This window comes from Ammospiza nelsoni, chromosome 2, assembly GCF_027579445.1.
Source record: "Ammospiza nelsoni isolate bAmmNel1 chromosome 2, bAmmNel1.pri, whole genome shotgun sequence".
Taxonomy (NCBI): Eukaryota; Metazoa; Chordata; class Aves; order Passeriformes; family Passerellidae; genus Ammospiza; species Ammospiza nelsoni.
Window position 1 is genome coordinate 45,144,302 of NC_080634.1, and position 20,399 is coordinate 45,164,700.

The 20,399-nt window shown below is 42.3% G+C and overlaps 1 protein-coding gene across 2 annotated transcripts; it reads right to left on the reverse strand.

Annotated features, from left to right (window-relative positions):
• Window positions 1-11,630: 11,630 nt before the first annotated feature.
• MSANTD4 (Myb/SANT DNA binding domain containing 4 with coiled-coils) lies at window positions 11,631-19,792 on the reverse strand. 2 transcript variants are annotated; one of them, XM_059466801.1, is made up of 3 exons: window positions 19,763-19,792; window positions 15,296-15,923; window positions 11,631-13,579 (listed from the first exon to the last, which is right to left on the reverse strand). In XM_059466801.1, the coding sequence occupies exons 2-3, from the start codon at window positions 15,755-15,757 to the stop codon at window positions 13,004-13,006; spliced, it is 1,038 nt and encodes a 345-aa protein (XP_059322784.1). In that variant the 5' UTR covers window positions 15,758-15,923; window positions 19,763-19,792; the 3' UTR covers window positions 11,631-13,003. The 2 variants fall into 2 exon arrangements, with proteins under 2 accessions (XP_059322784.1, XP_059322783.1); XM_059466800.1 differs by lacking the exon at window positions 19,763-19,792 and having other exon boundaries at window positions 15,296-16,595.
• Window positions 19,793-20,399: the final 607 nt, after the last annotated feature.

The following is a 20,399-nucleotide window of genomic DNA, read 5'->3' on the forward strand; positions in this document are numbered from 1 at the left end:
GAGTATCTGCCAGCACACAAGATAATTTATACCATATAAAGATAAGAGGGAAGAAACACTAAGGTGTAGGCTGGTCACTTGGTTTCACAAGCTAATTTTTTGTGTGGTACATGCTGACTCCATCTCATGATACCCACCTACCACCTGGGGTGTTTATCTTCTTGAGGCACTTAGACCTTGATCGTTTATTAGCACGGACAATTTGGGCATTCTCAAATTGCTCTTTTCCGAGACTCACAGGGCTACAGTGGAGAGGGGAAAATTACAAGCATCTCACTGGAGGGCACATTTGTCACAGCCCACAGCACCTCCTGTGCTGGTGCTGGGCTTCCAAATGCCACTCAGAACTGACTTAAACCCTAACTTTTTTCAAGGTTAAATACAGCTACTTTCTGTATCCAGGAACTTGATTGTGTTGTTTTGCCTTTATGTGCTAGAATACCCTACCTTCTGAAATCTCCCATGTAGATATTGCTAGACCTTAATCAAGTTATGTTGTCAAGATATGTTCTCTCAGATAAATTAAATTGATCTATTATTTAAATAGCTGATTGTACAGCATTTTTTTTTCAACCTGGAGCAGCTCTGGATCCATGCACCCTCGGGCTGTGTCAGCACAATGCTTCAATCAGCCATATTTCATACTCCTAAAAGCTTTGTCAAACAGAGACCACTTTGGCAGGAGGAAGGGAAACCTCTCTGCAGCCGTGAGAGACCCATCCAGACGTGTGCAGGTGAAGGCAGAAAGCTCTGCCCTGCCTGGCTTTACCTGTAGGTCTGCCGGGCCTCTCTTCAGGGACGTGGCAGGTTTGCTGTCCCAGCAATGACACCAATGAAGAGATGCTCCTCCCTGCTGCCACCCCTCCCTCCAAAAGCAGCCAAAGAGGGCAGTGCCCAGACCCCACCACAGCCACCAGCCTTGGATGGACACTCAGGGAAGAGAAGAATGAAGCCAAGCTCCCATGCAGGACCCCTAGGACAGGGTTACCCCTCCAGAGCTGATCCCAGAGCAACTCGCCAAATCCCAAGGCAGCCACAGACTGTTGGAGGGAGGACAAGGTGGGATGGGAGCCCAACCACACTCAGCACTGAGCTATTATCACATGCTGCAGTGAACATGTGGTGGCTTTTTCCCTGCCTACTCCTTGCGGGCCGACAACCTTGCTCTGGTAATTTCAGTGGGAAATGTGATGAGTAGGTGAATATGTCCCCTGAATTGGTATTTCAGGCAGAAAAGATTAATTTATGTATATTTGATAATTGGCGATGCATTTCTTAGTTTGATTTTTTTTTGGATGATTTCCTATGTACCCACACATACACAAAATAAAGGACAAAAAGTTTTTTGGCTGCTGTATTTCATATATATTAGTAGCATGGTTGGTGGGCTGGAGGGTTTTTTTGCAAAATACATAGGCACTGCTAAAATTTACCAAACATACTCCGTCTGAAACTGAAATTTATTATATAGTCCTGGGAAAAATATTCCACAGGCACTAACAGTGCTGGCTGCCCCCAGACCACACCAGTAAATCTTGACATCAGCCTTTATTTAAAGGGAAACCACACCTCAGTTACCTTTCTCTGTGTTTTGCTTCTGGAGATGAACTGCCTGGTGTTATGGTGACAAAGCTGTCTGTCCATCTGTAACCCTCTTGGGTCCCTTGGTGATGCTGTCAAACTTGAGTGCTGAGGTATGGGAAACCACTATAGGGGGACACCTGAGAATTGATTTGGGCCATTCTTTCTGCTGCTGGTATAAATATGCTCAGCTCTTGCAAGCCTGTTTGTCCCTGAAGATTCTCACCGCCTAAGAAACAGCATCTCTCAGGGCTACAGAGGTTGATAGTACTTACACTGGAGGTCAAATTTCAATAAGGAACAAGACAAAAATGTTAAATTTAAAAACTTTGTAGGTGTTTGGGTTTTGTTCTCACAAATACCTTGTTGGAATTTCCTTTAGTACTTGTTTAAAACAAGTTCCTACTTTTGCTCATTCCCTATTATTTTCCTTCCTTCTCTAGTATATAAAAAAAATCTGTATATTGGGTAAAATTTTTCCAGCTAGCCATTGTACCCATGATTTGGGAAATATAAACAGGACACTTCAGTTTTACTACCCACCTCATTATACTGGTTTCAAAAATAATTTAAAATTTCAATTTGAACTCCAGGTTGAATATGACAAAGGAGCAGAGATAAGTCTAGAAAAAATATCTCTAATAAAAATACAGGATTAATAACATCACTGTGGAATTTACATTGGAAAAACAAAGACACTGTCAGAAAAGCAGCTTGATAGGAAAATATCGGTTCACCTGAAAATATAGTCTCAAAGTTCCCTGTTTGTGTATTTTCTAGTATTTATTTTTAACTTTCAAATTAAAATTAAGTCTAAACAATGCCATTGTGTCACATAAATGTATCTGTCACAACTCTGGACCTACTCACTCTTCTCAGACACTCATCCCAGGACACTTCCATAGCCCAGGCCTTTGACAAGAAATATTCCATCAGGAAAATCTTCTTTGCAAATAACCTGAGCAGTTCCATTCTGTCCTTCCAGTTTTATGATTTCCTTTTCCTTGGATGCACCACTAAATTTCTGAAGGTCTCGCCACAGAAGTTCATCATTGTTTTTGGAGGAATTATTTCAGACCAAAATCCATTTATCTCAGTATCATAGAATCAGTTTGCATACCCAGTATAGTCACTTCTTAGCAATGGGACTTGCTTCTTCCTTTCTCTTTTCATTCTCAAAGAGGCACTTTTGTTTTTTCCTTAGTAGACTTTAGATCCGAGCCAATGATGTTCTCCTGGTCATTCGATAGGGAAAGTGCTTTAAATTTCCTTAGGAATTACTAGTGTTAATTTGATCTCTTCCTGATAGTATCTCTGAATTATCTGACTGTGGTGGCTCTCCATCCTTTTGCTCTTTGCTGGTTTCACTTATAGAAACACAGCAATGGTGGGGAGGCTGTGAAGCAGATGGAAAACCTGCCACAGGATCCAGAATGCTTGTGCCATGCTGGACAAGACTGATAAAGGAAAACAACGACTTCCTCCCTTCCTTTTGTGAATGACTGTTATTCTAAATTGCTTAAAGAATCACCAGCAAAAGTATCAGTAAAAACAAGTTAATTATAAATAAAAGTGACAGCATGACAAAGTTCATTGGCAAGGTTCACTCTGCTGCTTACTAGATGGTTAAGCAGAGTGAGAAAAAACAGCAAGAAGAAATCTGGAGTCAATCAATCCAAACCAAAATTAACCAAAATAACCCCAAAATCATCTTTGTGGTGATGGGGGAAAGGCAGGGAGGTACAGGAAGAGAGTAAAGGATTCATATGGGATTTACAATAATACAGCAGTAACATCCTTACATGCCTAACTTGCTTACAAATCTAAAGTACTTAAGAATCCAGGAGAGAAGCAGGAAAAATCCAATTTTTCTCACTTTGGCCAAAGCACATACACACTTGTATGCACACAGACACTGAGAGAGTTCAAAGGGTCTCATTTTGGACTGCTGTGTATAGGGCCTCCAGAGAGCGGGCTCTAGCGATAAGGATCATCCTGGCCACACTTCAGGTCGGCATCCTCTCTTTGAAAGTTTGAGAACAAAAATGTCATTCCACTTGGGTTGGTACTCAGGCAAAAAAATGTTCCTAAGACTGTCCATTACAAAAGAAACAAGGGCGGGAGGTTGTTAGGCATCAGAAGTTCCTGAGAACAGATGGTGTTTCTGATAAGGTCAAGAGGAGCTCTTTCCAAGTACTGTTTGTCACAGGCTGAGGCCTCACGAGCATCTCCCAGACCATGGTGTGGCCTGGGAGGAAAGGACGGATGCACCACCACACCTCTCACCCATGAAAACCATGCAACAAAAATGTCACAGGTGTCAGATCTGTAGTGTGCACCTGGGTAGGAGTACACCAACACCTGGGATGAGTGCGTTCAACTGCATCATCCATGGGCTATGGGGCAGCTCTTACCTTGTGGTCCATGGGGTCCCTCTCCATCAGAACCTATATTCCCCTAAACCTCCTTTGGTTTGTGTGCACACATAGACCTACACATTCCTGCCTATGTCTCCATCAACTGAAGAGCAGTAGAGATGCTGCTGAGCCTTCCAAGCTTCCCTTGGTGCAGGCAATGGTGGGGATGCCAGCACAGTGCTCATCAGGAGAAGGACCACAGCCCTGATACCATCTGGGCCATGCAGAAGGTTCTGCTGACACCAAGGGAAGCTGGCAGATAAGTCTGGAGGTTGTTCCCTCCCTTTGACAGAGCAGGTTCAGGAGAAGCTTTTCAAAGCCTGCTCCACTTACACTGGTTTTGTTTTTCCCCTAACCTCTTTCTGAACTCTTGTATAAAAAGCTGTGAACTGAAGTTCACAGAGCTTGATTTCTCTCTCAAAAGACTTTTCTTCTACAGGAAATAACTCTTTTCTACAAAAAGAATAAACATATGAACTAAGACTCAAAAATGCTCATGTATCAAAAGGGAGAGTATGAAGAGGGCACAAGGGATTTATTTTCTGAATGGATTTGCTCATCCTGAATAAAAGCTGGCATCTTTTAATAGACTGAATTTTCTTTTCTGGCAAACAGTCCAGCTAAACTGACAAGCTTCTGAGTACAGCCTCCTAAATAAACAGCCCTTTCTCCATCTTGCAGAAACATTGCAACTATTATAAACACTGCAGATGAAAAAACAATCTAAGGGAAGGGAAGCTGGCAGGCTCCAGGAAGAAGGAGGAACTGGCACGTGCACTTCAATTCACAGTAAGGGTCCTTTTGTTATAAAAATGAAGTAGTTCACGTGTTTGTGTTCACTCCTGCCTCTGAAAGAACTGCTACCAGAAAATATTTTGTTTTCAAGACAAAAAAAAAAAATTATCTACATCTTTTATATGAGGTCAACTATAAACCAGTACTTTATGTGAAAATGCCTATTTGGCATGACAGAAATGCTTTTTCTTGTGTGTGAGACAGTTCAGAGGATCGCAATAACCCTTAGACCTGCACACATCTAAAAGCAGCTGTACTCTTGCCCACGTCCTCTGCAGATCTTGAAAAGTAGCACCCACACAGCCACACAACAAAAACTTTTTTTTTAATGTTTTCATTAGACTGGTCCCTTTTTGTCTCCTGCCCTCAGCTCTGAGATTTTATTGTGTATTAAAACCAATATGAAAGAATAGTAACACTTACCTATGTTTCCTTTCCTTTCTGTATTTTTTGCAATTCCTTAAGCTTTGGGCCAGTTGGAAGAGGACAACCACAGTTCAATAGGATGCTGAACCTCTCCTCCTGCCCCAGCGGCTCAGAATTGGCACAGGCTGACCCCTGGGATCCCCAGGCCTAGGGACAATCACACCCCGCAGGGGTCTGTGCTGATACTGCCCACCATCTTAGTTTCACCTCCTGAGTTCTCAGGTCCTCTCCAGAAATCTTGAGGCTTATTTCCCAAGGAGGGATCACCAAGCAGATCTCAGTTCTGCAAGAGCTCAAAGCGCTAGTGTTGCTCTTGCTGAGCACATCTGAACCCAGGCATGGTAAAAGTAGTAATTCATCTCTTTACCTTTGCATATTCAATTTCTCCACTTTTTCTGCTGTGTTTTGACTTTCTTGATTGCTATCTTGATGCAATAGTGATGCATAAGATGCATACCAAAAGTGGAGCGACTAAACAAATGATCTGTCTTCACAGGACTTCTCCAAAATTCTCTTGGGTGGAGCAGTTTGCTGTTCTCAGAAACCACCTGAAGTCCTCCAACTAAAAAACTTTTGGATTAGTAGGATGCATATAAAATAGTGGCAATGTTTCCATTTCAAAGTCAGTTGAATACCCGAATCAATAGAAAAGCATATTGATCCTACAGAGCCAAAAAGAGAGGTGAGATGCTATCCATTCTGTAGCTGCCATCACTCTTGGCCTTCACCCGTGTCCCTGGAGTTCACTTACTGACTCTACCCCTGTAATCCAATTCCAGATGTGGTCCTTTTGTGTTGTTCTTTTGTTACAGCTGGCCTTGCCATGTTGGTTTTGCTCATCTGCCATGTAGGGGATGCTGGAAGGAGCTGCTCTAATGGAAAATCCAAAGCAATGATGTATTCTTTCTTCTTGAGAAAGGGGAGGGGAGGCAGTGGAAGGCAGGCTCTGCCCACCCACAATGCTCCGTCTGATGCCTCCTTTCCCACCTCCTTGTCTCTCCACTTGTTAAGTACCACAGTTAACTCAGTGTCTTAGTATCCACTGTCAGAGCAGAGTGTGTCCTACCTGCTTCACCAGTGTAGTCCTCCTGCTGCCCCTTCTCCTTTGAACTACTTCTAACTGAATTCTGAACCTCAGACCTTTCCCAAAGTTTTGGATACAAAATGACCTTGACATAATTTGAGACACAGCCACCTTGCCTTGCTTTGGTGAGATGACAAAATCCCCATTAGGGTGCCAGACCTTGGCTTTCTGAGGGGTTTTTAAGTTTGTTATTTCTCACTAGTGGGATCTCGCTGGTATTCCTTGGGAGAAGGATTATATACCAAAAGTATGGCAGATAGGATGTAAGATGGAAAAGTCTGAGATGCAGCCCCAAGCAAAAGTGAAAGAACAATTAAGACCAGAGAATTTTATAACATGAATAGGAAAAATTTGTATTTATGTTCAAAACTAGGAATAGGTTGTGATCTCCTATCTATAAAGATATTCAAGAACAAGTTTTGCTTCATTTAACTAAAGCAGTAGTCTGTCTGGACAGAAATTCTGTCTGTGTCTCCTAGCAGGTCCTTTTCAGAAAGTGTATACATGTCCCACTAGGATCAGGGTTTCCTCTGCTGTAACCTCAGGGCACTAGGATGTCATTTGTCCCTAAAGGCCACAGCTCTCTCCACCTTTACTCCATTGGCGTGGCTGTCCTGCTGTCCCTGCAACAACCCATGCTACACTCTTGCACCCCAGACTTGCAACTCCTTCCTTGTCAGGAAAAGACACTCCTTATAACCTGTGACTTTGAACATTGCCGGCACTTCAGAAAATTGTTTTACTCACAAACACCTCTATGACAGAAGAAAAAAAACCTTTGGAAATCTATTTTTCACAGGCCTAGCACTGAGCAATAATAGTAGTAAAATGATGAGCTCATTTCACATAACCCTTAGAATAGTTATAAGAAGCAGGTAATGATTTTCTCCAGTACATTAAACGGGTGACTAGAAGATTGGCAATACATTAACAGAATAACACACAATAGCTTTCTGTGGAAGAACATTCAATTTTTATCTTTCTGGTTTGCAAACCAAAACTTTATAAAATGCTTTTCAAACTTCAATTTTCTCTTTTAAGTTCTCATTTCTGTAATCTCTACAGTAAGATAAATATTGGTCTGCAAAGAAGTATTCAAGTAGCTAAATTGACAGAGGAGCAAAATTAAAAATTTGCTTCTTCCTTTAACTCTTATACGCTCTGTGATGGGGCTATCCATCACAAGTGAGCTATCTCAGGATTGATCACAAGTCTGGCACAATGTAATTACTGAACCAAAAGCATTGTATTATATAGCATGAAATGAAATAGCAACTTTGCCTTCCACATTATGAACCCGTTGACTAATGATGGAGTGTTGCAATTAGAAAGTATGGAAGTAACAAGACAAGGTATTTCACAGTCTACTAATGTATAGAATAAAACTACTGATAGAGTGAAGCAGGGAAATTAAAACCAATAAAACTGGAACAGAAATAACAATGGCATTCCATACATAATCTGTAAAAGGAGAGGATGGAAGTGTCCTCTAAAGCAGGTCAAGTTTACAAGGATTATGCGCAGCATCTGAAAAGGGCTTCTTCTGGTCTTCTGTCAGGTGACATATTTTTTTTCCTAGTACGTTTTGTGATGGCTGAGAACTTTTGAATTCATTGGCATCATGTGACATAGCATCAGGAGATTTTGCTTTAAGAGACTAGAGAGAAAAACCCAATGAGGTGTGGGCAAGAGCTCCCATTGTCCTGAGCTCCCTCCCCAACTCCCATTTGATGCTGTCTGAATGGCAAAAGGCTGATCACTGTGTCACTGCTAGATCACCTGGGGCACAAACCAAGAGCACAAGTGGCATAGCTAGTGCTTTGGAAATCATGGGTTTGGTACAAATTGGCCCACAAAAAACAAAAACCAAAACAAAACAAAATAAACAAACAAAAAAAACACAAACAAAAAAAAAAAAAAAAAGGAAAATATGAAGTACTACAAGTTGTCCCAAGCCCATACTAAAGGTGTTCTTCGCTCCTTGTATTTGCATCTTCAAATAAGCTGATTATCTGGAAACAAAAAACCAGGTGGGAATTCATTAAAAATGCAATCATTTTTCTTTTCTTCTCTTTTTTCCTTTTTTTTTAAAACTTGGATTAAAATCTTTCCATAGTCCTAATGCCAACTACAAACATTCTGAGCCCTTGATGCAAAACAAACTCATTATCCTACAGAATAATCCAGCCTTCTTAAATTTCATCTTAATGTTAGCTGCAAACTTCAACAGTGTCTGAGTGATGCAGGTATTCAGACTTATAGTGATACACAGAAAAAAAAAAGAAAAAGAGAAAGAAAAGAGAAAAAATTAAAAGCAAAAGGAAAAAGATAAAAGAAAAGAGAAAAAAGGTGAATACTATTGCATGTGGTGACATTTTCTGACACAGTCTGGCTTAAATTCACTAATAATTTCAGCAACAACAGAGAAAAATTACTCTTTCCTCCTCTCTCTTCTCCCACCTATCACTTCTGTCAAGGCTCCTGACTGACAGAGAGTAGGATTTTTGAGGGTATTTTTGTGTTTGTAAAATATCAGCCCTAGGTCTGACTCCATCTCCTTGGAGCACTCCGTGCCTTTCTGCAGGGAGCTTTTGGGGGCGAATGAGCCAGAGAGGATACTCATCACTGATGCTCTTTTGTGGTAACTGCATGAACAGTTCTGTGAAAAGGTGAAGAAATATAAATTATGGGCTTCCGTTCCCACTTGCAAGGGGGCTTTTAGAAACTCCTCCTCGCTGGCTGATAATTCCCTGGGTAGTAAAAATACCTTGAGGTGATAAAGATACAAATGCTTATGAAATCCTAACCATCTCTTGTTCATCTTAATAAACTAATATTTTATGCCTTTTGTATGTTGCTTGCAGCACCTCTTTTTGTGCAATGAAAGTTGCTCAAAATGTCCTAGAAATAACATAAGACCACTGACTCAAGGAAAGGAAGTTGTCTTTGAATCCTACTGTGCTTTGTCAGCTGTGCCTGTTGGGACACTGCTCATCCTGGGCTGCTCTTGGGGACTGCATTTACAACCCTTACCCCATGATCAATGTTGGTAGAACAATGAGTTCATGTGTATGTCCTAACCCGGGGGACATTTACAGGGTCGAAACCTTGACCTTAGGCTTCACCATCAGGATCACAGGTGATCACCAAGCAATTCAAGTTTAAGGGATTGTAGATTAGTATTTAAATATATGACATTTTAATTCAAATTATCACAAAATGACTGCATTTTCATTATGAAAAAAGCAAGCTATAAAATAGACATATTAAACTCTGTAATTTTCTCTAAATTTTATATTGAAACTGCATTTTCAATGATTTATCTCAATACTTAATTTCATCATTCAATATTTTCCAAGACATTTTCTATAACCAAAAGACATATCATTTCCCTAGGAGTCTGAACAGTTGTTAGGAAAAGTAATTGCTTACACACAGCTCTATTAACATTTGGAAAAGTGTTCAAATTTCTGAAACAATTAAGAATTCAGAGATGGTTCAGATTTATCTACCTATTTTTCCCTAAAACCTTTCATGCTCTTGGGGTACACTTCTGAAGTCATTAAATGTAAAATACAAATCATTATCCTAATGGATAAATGGAGTAATTCACAAAGACAGAGGTGCTGGTCAAACTACCTGTCAAAACAGGAGCCAGAATCCACATCTGCTCCGCCCTGGCAAGACATGTCTTCCAAGTAAGATTGTAGGATGTTCTCTCTCCTGGTTTGGCCCTTCTGGTCATTACCTCTTGCAGAGCTGGCAATGTTGCTCCTTGCTCCTACTCTGACCCTGTTTGGCAGCCAGAATAGTTATCTAGAAAGTTGGCCACCTCAGGGCACACAGTCATAAAATCCATGCTATCCCACTATCTTGGTCAATTTTGTATGCACTAGACACCTGACTAATTCCGTGAATTCTGCCTCTTTCATGCTTTAAAAGGAAAAGATTTTCTCCAAATCATAGAAAACTATTTTTAATATCAATTTGCATGATGCATACCAGAGAGCTGCCAATTTGTCCCTTTGTTTTGGTATATTGGATTTGTGAGGTAATGTCTTGGTAGAAGGAGGGGCTACAGGGGTGGTTTCTGAGAAAAGCTGCCAGAAGTTGTCCTCGTGTCCAACAGAGCCAATCCCTGGGGGCTCCAAGATGGACTTGCCCCTGGCCATGGCCAAGTCCATCAGTGATGGTGCTAGTGACACCGGGATATTGTATTTAACAAGAGGGAAACAGGCAGAAGCAAATGCAGCCAGAGAAGAATGACAATATCCAAGCAAAAAAGCTCCAGACACCAAGGTCAATGCACAAGGAGGGGCAGGTGGTGCCCCTGGTGCTGGAGCCGAGGTTCCTCTGCAGCCCATGGTGCGGCAGCTGTGCCCCTGCAGCCCATGGGGGAGCAGAGATCCACCAGCAGCTCCTGGAAGAGCCCACCCTGAAGCACATGGAAACATCTGAAGGAACAGGCTCCCTGCAGGACCTGCGGAGAGAGGAGCTCACACTGAAGCAGGTTTACTAGCAGGACTTGAGACTCCACAGGGCACCCACATTGAAGAAGCCTGTCCCTCAAGGGCTGCACCCTGTAGGAACCACACCAGAACACTTCAGTAAGAACTGCTGCCTGTGGGAAGGACTCCTGTTGCAAAAATCCATGGAGTACTGTCTCCCATGTGAAGAACTCCACGCTGGAGCAGGGAAAGAGTGTGAGGACTCCTCCCCTTGAGGAGGGAGGGGAAGAGACAGCATGTGCTGAAGTGACTGTAGTCCCCATTCCCCATCCTCCTGCATCCCTTGCAGGGAAAGGCAGAGAAAACCAGGAGTGAAGTTAAGCCTGGGAGGAAGAGAATGTTGTGTGAAAGGTGGTTAAAGATTTGGTTTTATTTCTCATTACTCTGAACTGATTGATAGCAAACTAATTTCCCCAAGTCAAGCCAGTTTTGCCCATGACTGTAATTGCTGAGTGATCTCTCCCTCTCTTATCTCCACCCATGAATCTTTTGTTATATTGTCTCTCTTGACCAGCTGAAGAGCGATGGAGCAATACTGGTGTGCACCTGGCATCCCACTGAGGTCATTTAGAAAGAAAAAACTCAGGGAAACTTTCCCCAGGGCATTTTTATCTAACTGGTTGGTATCTCCTTCCTTCATCCTTTCTCAACTAAGTCCCAGGTGATTTAAGTCCAGCTCTGAGGTGCCTCATGTTCCTGACTGACTACGCAGGGAATACAGGCACCAGCAACTCTGGAGTGCTGCAGGGTTCAGCATCCAGGTTTCTCTTCAGATGTAGCCTAGCTTCTCTGTGAAGAAAGCCTCAAGAGCCATTTTGGAGTGTAGTAGTCAAATTTATTTCCACTGTAGAATCACACTTGTTTCAGTAATAAAAAAATAATCTTTGCAGAATAAAAGTAAACCTGTAGTGATACAAATATTATTTACTTGCACACAAATTCACCTAAGTCACTCGACATACGTTTAGACTTAGTATTCCCACAGTTCTACATTTCCAATGGAGTTAACATGACAGTTACTTGCAGAAAGATGAGAAAGGTGAAGTCTGGCTCAGTTGGTATTTAAACATATATGAAATAATAGAAAGCTTCCTTCCTTGGCTTTTTTTTTGTTATATGACTACATTGCCTATGAAAAATACTAACAGCCTTCAGCACTGACCATTTCTGTTTGTCTAATTAAAATACATTACATAGAGAGCAACAGAAGCCTCTTCTGGCTGCCTTACAATGTGACTTTGGCACTGGCCAGGCAGAACCAGCAATGAGTGCAGAAGTGTTCAAGCTCAGAGGTTCTTAGGCTGAGCTCAGTCTCCATTTCTGAGATTCCTATCACTAGCTACTGCCTTCCAAGAACAAACAAGGTCTAGCAATTTCCTACAGAGGGTCATCACAGACTCATTAGACAGCATGTCTGATCCATCAGTAAATCCCTGTGCTATCCTAACACAGGTGCTTTACTCCATGCAGCATTACTAATGGCGGGGTGAAACCAACAGGCCAGCTCATAGTATGTATGGCTGATGTGTAACTTTGCCTAATATGAATATGTCAACCAAAAAAAAAAAAACACCATAAAAACTCAAACCTATCTTCTGCACTCCCATTCAGTTCAAGCCATGGAACAACAGTAAACACAACTGCAACAAATTTAACTTGCACTTTTAACTTCTAGATAACTCTTCAACTGTTCTTCCCAATTATGGGGGTGGAGAAAAAAAGGGGGGGTGGGAATAAATTTTAATGAATTGCTCTTGTAATGACTCTGTATTCCTGTGTTCTGCCGAAATTATACTTCTTTACCATATAGGCTATTGTCAGTACCATGTCCTCACAGCAAGCTGATTTATTCTGATCCTTCCTTCCTGTTAGTACGGTGACAAAAGTACAAGGTTCAGCCTGGACTCTGCTCAAGGCCTCTGTGAGAGGAGGACACTGAACTAATACAGCACAATACTGAAGACAAGAGAACATAACACTTAAGTTCTGATACACTGAAAAGCAATTTCACACGTAAGATCATTTATGTAGGCACACTGACATATTGAGCACCATTTTTTTTCAATTTAATATCAACATTCAACTCTGAACAGAAGAATGTTAAGCCTCTAGGACACTTTCAGTATCAAGGAAAGAACTACTTCTAATTTAGAAACATCGAAACACTAACGTTGACACCTTAGCTGAGATGTTCACTGCAAGTGACCCTCTCTCTGAATTCGAAGGCGCTCCTTCTCCACTTGCAAGCGCTCCTTCTCAATCTGCAGCTTCTCTGACTCAAACTTTAGGAACTGCAGCCTCTCTTTCTCTAGCTGCAAACGTTCTTTCTCAAGTTTTAACTTTTCAGTTTCTAGATCCAGAGGCTGCATGATGGGTTTGTCAGTTTGGGTGAGGTCACTTTCCAGGGCAGGTTTTTCAGCATGCAGAGTCTCTAGCCTGAGTTTCTCCCACTCTATCTGAAGTCGCTCCTTCTCAATCTGCAGGCGCTCTCGCTCCAAGTCAACGTGGCGCAGCCGCTCCTTCTCAATCTGCAGGCGCTCCTTCTCCACTTGCAACCTTTCGGCTTCAATGTCCAGTCGCTGCTTCTCCAGCTCCACCTTTTGCTTCTCCAGATTTATAAGCAAGTGAGAATCTTCATAGGCTAGCCTAGCTTGAGCAGAGCTCAGATTTCCAAACTCTTCAATGTGGGGGAAGTCTGGTAGGTCATTTTCCTTTTTTGAATCTGGTAGAACTGATGACAATATTTCTTCTTCTTCCTCAATAGGAAACTGCAGAGAGGAATGTGACAGACAAGAATTACATTCCAGTCTTTATGCCAGAACAAATTTGTTAGATACAACTTGACTGAAAAGAACAGAGTGCATGTTTTTCATCATCTTTAAAGCAATTCAGAAATGTTTAACTTATATGTTGTAAAATAACGATGCTACCTCAGAAGATTTTTTTTATCATTACAGGAAGAGAAACAGGCTTTATCTGCAACTTAATATCTGGTAATGAAAAATGGAAAATCTTGTCAGTGAACATACAAAAACATCCAGAAAATATAGCAGAGTAGTTATTACATATAATTCAGAACAACTGATAAAAAACTGGATCTAGAAGACCATATGTTGTTCTTACCTTTCATAGAGCTGAGTGACATTTATGTAAGCCACCAGGCATTTGTTGTGACTAATTATTTATCAGAGCAGATGGATCCATAGGGTATGTGTTATGTAAGCTAGCCTAACCTTCAATAACTTGGGCTATTCCACTCCTAAAAAACATTTAACACTGACATTTTTCACATGCTCCTAACTCTCCCAACTCTATTAAGTGGGTCAATAAGCAGGACTTGTTTAACCATTTTGTACTATCACATTTGCTGTAAAGCTATTTGTGGCACATGATGAGGTGGTGAAGACCACTGCTTTCAGCAGACTGTAATATTTTGTGTATTATCACAGCCCTTACAAATTCATAGTACAAAAGAGATAAACTGTCTCCCAATATGCATGCTGCAAGAGAAAGGCAAACTGAGGAAGGCAAGCGTTCAGAAAAATTTTAGGACTAGGAGAGCCACCGCCAATCTTCTAGCATTAGAGAAGACACACACTGTTCCTTCAGCACTGTCTGACAGCAGTTCTCACTACCATCTAACAGCTTACACTGGTTTTCTCCCAGCATACATATCAAAGGAGTTAAGACAGGAATTGCCTCCCCACTCCTCCCACTAAAAAAAAAACCAACCCAACAAAAAACCTCCCCCCAAAAAAACCCAAAGCAATAAAATATCCCACACAAAATTGTTTGAGTACCCCTTTTGGAAAAGGGAACTATGTGTTTAAAGAGGAACAGCAAAACTATCCCAACATTTGACTGTACTCCAGCTGGTTGCCTATCCCAAGACAGTCACAGTACTACTAGGAGTATCAGTTTGTCTATAGAATCCACAACTGCTTGCCAAATTCACGCTAAAATTTTGATAGAGAGGAAAGGCTGACTGACTAATTCAAGTAATGTTTTTATCTCCTGTAGGTTCATTTCAAGAAATGCAAGCAGTATCCTATTTTTTTCTGTATTCCATTTCTTTCTGTACCTGCAGGTAACGTTTACTTCCATTTGTTAAAGATGAGCACTTCTCTGTTTATCCATCGAGGCATTCTGAATACCAAAATGACCAGTTTCCTTCAACAGAGTATTTTCCTTGCATTGACTCAACTAATTCTTATCTGTGGCACATGCAAATGGAAAATACACGTGCAAAGACATACTCAAAGTTTAGGGATATCAAATCAGTGATCAACATGCAAGACCTTACAGACAATTCCAAGTTGCTAGATTTGAATACCATGTCTCTGAATTATATTTATTTCTACAGTTTAATTCACACATTCAGAAAAAAACAGAAACAGATGCTATGAAGAAACAGAGTAAAACGCCTTATGCTGAAATGAAGCAAAGGCCATATTGCACATAGCTCAAGTATATCAGTCACTCACTTCAAAATTCTGCGGGTCTTCCTCTTCCTCTTCTACTTTGATTTCTGTTAACGATCCCCCGGCTTCTCTGAAGTCAGTGATATTTTGCCACTCAAAACTAGATTCAATTGCAAATCCCATTTTCTCATCCATGTCTTCATTGAGAGAGTCATCTAAATTGGATGAAGGAAGGTGAAACCCAGCACCTACTACTTTGATGTTTGCATTCAGACGTTTTCTCTTCATGAGTGCTCTCCAGTCAAGGTATCGCCTTTTCACTTCTGTCCCTGTTCTCTGCTCTCCTTCACCTACAGCATTGACACACTCTGCTATTTCCTCCCAAGCTTTCCGTTTCATCTCATTAATTGTTGTATTAAGTTGCTTCGAAAAGAGAACTTCTCTCCTTTTTCTGATTTCCTTAAGGAGAGTTTGTGTTTCCTGAACACTAAAATTGCTTTTTCTTTTTCTTTTTAACTGTTTCATTTTTTCCAGGCTTAACCTAGTAATTTCACCAAGCAGACCACAGAGATGATCTGACACTAATCAGCTACTAATACAAATAAATTTAAAAGCAAATGAAAGCAGAGCTCAGTTCTCATGAAGTAAATTTTCTCTTCACTTTGTTGTATTTTTCTATTTGTCAGGCTTCCTAAGAGAAAAAGAGCAAACAAGATAAATCTCCAAGGTATACACCAAATATTTTCATTTAACAACTTGACTCCTAAGTCATCATTTAAGGAATGCATATTTTGAACTAACTGTTTATTTGATAAAGGAAAACCATTTTGCTAAACTTTCAATACAAAGCAGTCATAGATTCTCTACTTCCTCTAATCTCCTATAAATCATAAAACCATGGATATATTAATATATCCACGTCACAAAGTGTTAAGGCTGATTTGGTATTTCCATTACAAAACTACAGATATTTTCCTTCAGCTCTTAAGAGTTTTGTCAGTTGGGATTTCCTTAAGACTGAAATTTGACACACGCATTTCAGTTTGAACGCTCAACTACTTACAAAAGAAGCTGAAGTTGTTATATCATTACTTCAAAAATATGAAATGTTTAGGGTACTGAAATTTTTGAGACACATTTTAAATAAGAAAACATTTTCATTAAAAAAAAAGTAAATTAATATGAAAAGTTGACATTTTCGAGGTTCTTCTAACTTAACATAAACATAAATAAAAGAACTGGAGCAATCCTGTTGAATGTCACAAAATAACTACTAGTTAAAACAAATGTCATTCATTAGAGACATTTTTACAGGAAATAGATTTAAGTCACTATATGCCCATGGTAAAACCCTCCTGCATCCTTCTCATGCTGCTGAACATCTCCTGTCAGAAACCAGGGCAGCTTTACAGTTCAGCCAGTGCTCTACCCTCAGCACCAGCTGGGCCTGTGCCTGATGGTGAGGAGAACACAAACCCCCCTAATTCACCTGACAGACTGTGTGCAACTCTGCAGAAAGCGGAGACTGAGGGGACTATTAACACAGTAATGAATATTATTACTGCATTAATAACAGATTATATTTAAAAAAAAACCAAACCAACCCACCAAATAGTAGAAGAAAAGACTAGGAATCAAAAAAGGCTCTTGCTCACAGACTGCTTGGCAATAGGTTCAATTTAGGATTATTTTGAACAGACTTTTGTACCATGTTACCTACCACTGCAGGTAGGTTTAAAAGGCTTTAGGTCAAGGGGGCCATGGACTCACTATACACTTCCAGCTGCTGCTTGTTCACTGTTCGTGCAGTAGAGACATTGGTCCACCTGAAGGGAAATGGCTTCCAGATTATAGATTCACTTGTTACTAACTAAAGGACTTAAATAACTCCCTCCCACCTATACAGGATTCTTAAATTACTAAGTATTTTTCCTCCTATTGTTCTCCATAAACTTGATTAAAGCACACACATCAGCACACTGCACTACAACTCCCCACCTGGGGAATAAGGTCTCATAGTTTAGACATTGTTCTTCATCTCTGATATACTACTGACTGTAAGTAAGTGGCTCACTTGCAGTTTTCCACATCCATGTTTTCTTTCATAGCCAACAAACACAGAAAAGCAAACAAAAAATAAACTGGGTTTCCAAATTTTCATCATCTTCCAAATACAACTGTAGATCAACATGGAAAATGCTGACAGGTAAGCTTTCTCCTTAGCTCTAGAGAGGGCTGAGAGTTAAAAGATGCAAATGTTTTAAATGACCCTGTGGGCCAGCCCCCTGCATCACTTGACTGATCTCCCCAGCCATGCTTTGTTAAATGTCTATTCTGTTTTGGATTTTATGCCATAAGCCAAGGACATGACCTTTAAGAACTACAATACTAACTTGGAAACTACTGGCATCCAATTCCTTTAGTAGGTGAAGTTTTCTTTTAGACTTTTATTTAAAACTTTTACTAGAACACATCCAATAGAAACCCCTGACTTTCCCAGTGAAACATCAGCAAAATATGTATTTTTTAAAACTCATGACTACCAACTTCCAATTGGTAAGGACATCCTGCCTCTTTAACTCTTTCTTTTTTGAAAGCATATTGCTTTGTTAAGGACAATTCCTTTCTAATTAATATAAGGTGAGTTAGTGAATTGTCTTATAAGTATATTTACTCCCAAAGATGGTTCTGTGTATCTATCTGATATATTAACTAAAAAACCTTATTATCTAACAAAAGCTGAGGTTTGGGATATTCAGTTCTTAGCCACTGCCAGATGGTCTCCAGGATATTACTCTTTAATGAGGAAAAATGAGCTGTTACATACTCAAAGTACCTAAGAGATGGGAATGTAAATAAGCTAGGATTTGTACACCTTCTAGATAGCTACAGGAAAAAAACCCACCAATATTCCAAGCCTCAGCAGCTGGGATAGCATTACTGCTCATCCTAGTAGCTGGGACAACGCTGTGTTTTGGACTAGCATGCCAATAATGTTGGCAGCACACCAATGTGTTGGTTGTGCTTCGGCAGTGCTTACTTTAAACCAAGGGCTTTTCGGTTTCCCATGCTCTGCCAGTGAGGAGGCGCACAAGAAGCTGGGGAGAACTGCAATGCAAAATGCACACTTTGACAGTTTGGGTAGAAAGGTAAAGTGCTGGCTAAAAAAACCCAATTCTGATGACAACATAAAGACTTTAATGTCTTCCAGAAAAGATGGCAAGATGGAGCTTTGACTTTGGGCCTGTCAGGCCAAAAGCAACCTGTGATCAAGAAGGCTCTCATCACTGCACAAAAGAAATACAAACTGTTGGGGTTGAAAAGAAACAAGTACTATAAAACTAAGCTGGAAACTCCACAAACAGACAGAATATGCATACACTGAGAACCTTTGGCATAGTTAAAGACAGAAGCATCCTCATTCTGCCTCTATATTTTCTGTCTTTTTGTTCACATTTTTATTGTCTGACCACATGTTGGACCAACAAAAAAAAAATTATCAAAGGCACCAAACAAACAATGAGGCAAACAAAAAAATCCATGCATTCACCAGAGTGGAAGACTGTTGCTAGCATCAAACTTGAATGTTATGAAGATCATTACTTTTTACAAGAGATGAAGTCTTGATTAAAAAAACCCAAAACTTTTAGGGCTTATGCTTGAATAAAAAAAATTATCAAATTACAAAGACCTACTATCGCTAAGTTTTCTTAAACAAAATTAGGGTCTTGAATATCTTCTGCCTAAGGCTTGCTAGAAAACTTTTTTGTAATTCCTAAGAGATGGCTACACTGGCTTGGAGCAACTTATGCTTTTGTACAAAGGTTTTTACTACAGGAGGATCTGGACGCTGCACAACACATCACCCAACACAGCCCTGGAAGAAGCCTGCGGTTTACTCAAACGAAAAAGCAGGCACAGAAGGGAACCAACAGCACCTAAAGGACAATTCAACGAAGCGGGGAGAAAGCGCAGAAGATGGGAAGCAGCTGCGGACTGAGGCAATTGAAGGCACAGACTATGAGGCCGCAGCTCGCGTTCCCCGGGACGAGCCACGGCCCTGCAGGGGAACGGGAGGCCCGGTCCCTGCGCGGAGGCGCCCCGGGAGGCTCAGGGCGGGCTCGGCCGCGGCCCCGGGCTCAGCGCGCTCCCACCCGGAGCGCTGCAGGCAAAGCAAGGTGGCAACAAAGGGAGGCGGGGGCACGGCGGGCTGCCCTGCCAGCACAGCCCGAGGCCGTGGGAGCAGATGGGCCCCTGGGCCCTGCCGCAAACCAGGGCCTCTCCGGCCGGCGGGGCCCTGCGACTCTCCCGGGAGAAGGAGAAATAGGAACGGGACCTCCCCGTGGGGAGATAAGACGGCGGGCAATCGCCTCATCCCCCCCAGGGACCGAGGGCGACGGAGCCCCACCACTGTACCCCCCCAGGGCGGCGGGGGCTGCCCACACGCCGCGGGGGGAGCGGCCGCCCCATCCCCGGGCCGGTGCCGCCGCCCGCCCCGCCCGGTCCCCGGGGGCCGCGCGCGCGACTCACCTGCGCCCGGCGCTCCCCTCCGGGCCGCCGGCCCTTTAACGGCCACCGCCCTCCCATTGGGCGAGCTGCTTGCCTGTCACTCGTCTCCGCACGCCTATTGGTGCTCCGTGTCCGCCGCTTCCCCCGCCCCGCCCTGCCGCGCCAGGCGGGCCGGAATCCCCAACGCGCCTCCGCTGGCGGGGCCGCGCCGCGCGCAGCCGCCGGGCAGCCATTGGCTGCAGCCGCCGCTTGTCTTCCCCAGACGTGCCGATGATTGGCTGCGGGCTGTGGCGGCCCGCCCCCCTCAGCCAGGGACCCTCTGCGGGGTGGGTGTGGTGCTGCCGTTTCGCCGGAGGGCACGGCCCGGGGTGGAGCCCGGTGCCTCTGGGCGGCGGCCTGCGTGGAAAGGAGGAGGAAAGGAGGAGGAAAGCAAGGAGGAGGAAAGGAGGGAGGCAGGCAGAGAGGCAGGGACAGGGGCAGCCCGAACATGCGGGATAACTGTGCATAAGCCACCGGTCTGGCCGCGAGGTTTATGATGCTGCTGCCCAGAGCGAGCGCGCGGCAACAGGCTGTTCGTCCTGAACTGCGCGGTTTGTGATTAAAATGGAGAAATGACGTGTATCACATCCTGTAATGAAAGAAATAAAAGTATTTTTCG

Coding starts and splice junctions, on each gene's coding strand:
- MSANTD4 (XM_059466801.1), bottom strand. CDS start 15,757: ATGAAACAGTTAAAAAGAAAAAGAAAAAGCAATTTTAGTGTTCAGGAA. Junction 13,580..15,295: donor AAGACCCGCAGAATTTTGAA/GTGAGTGACTGA, acceptor TCCTCTCTGCAG/TTTCCTATTGAGGAAGAAGA.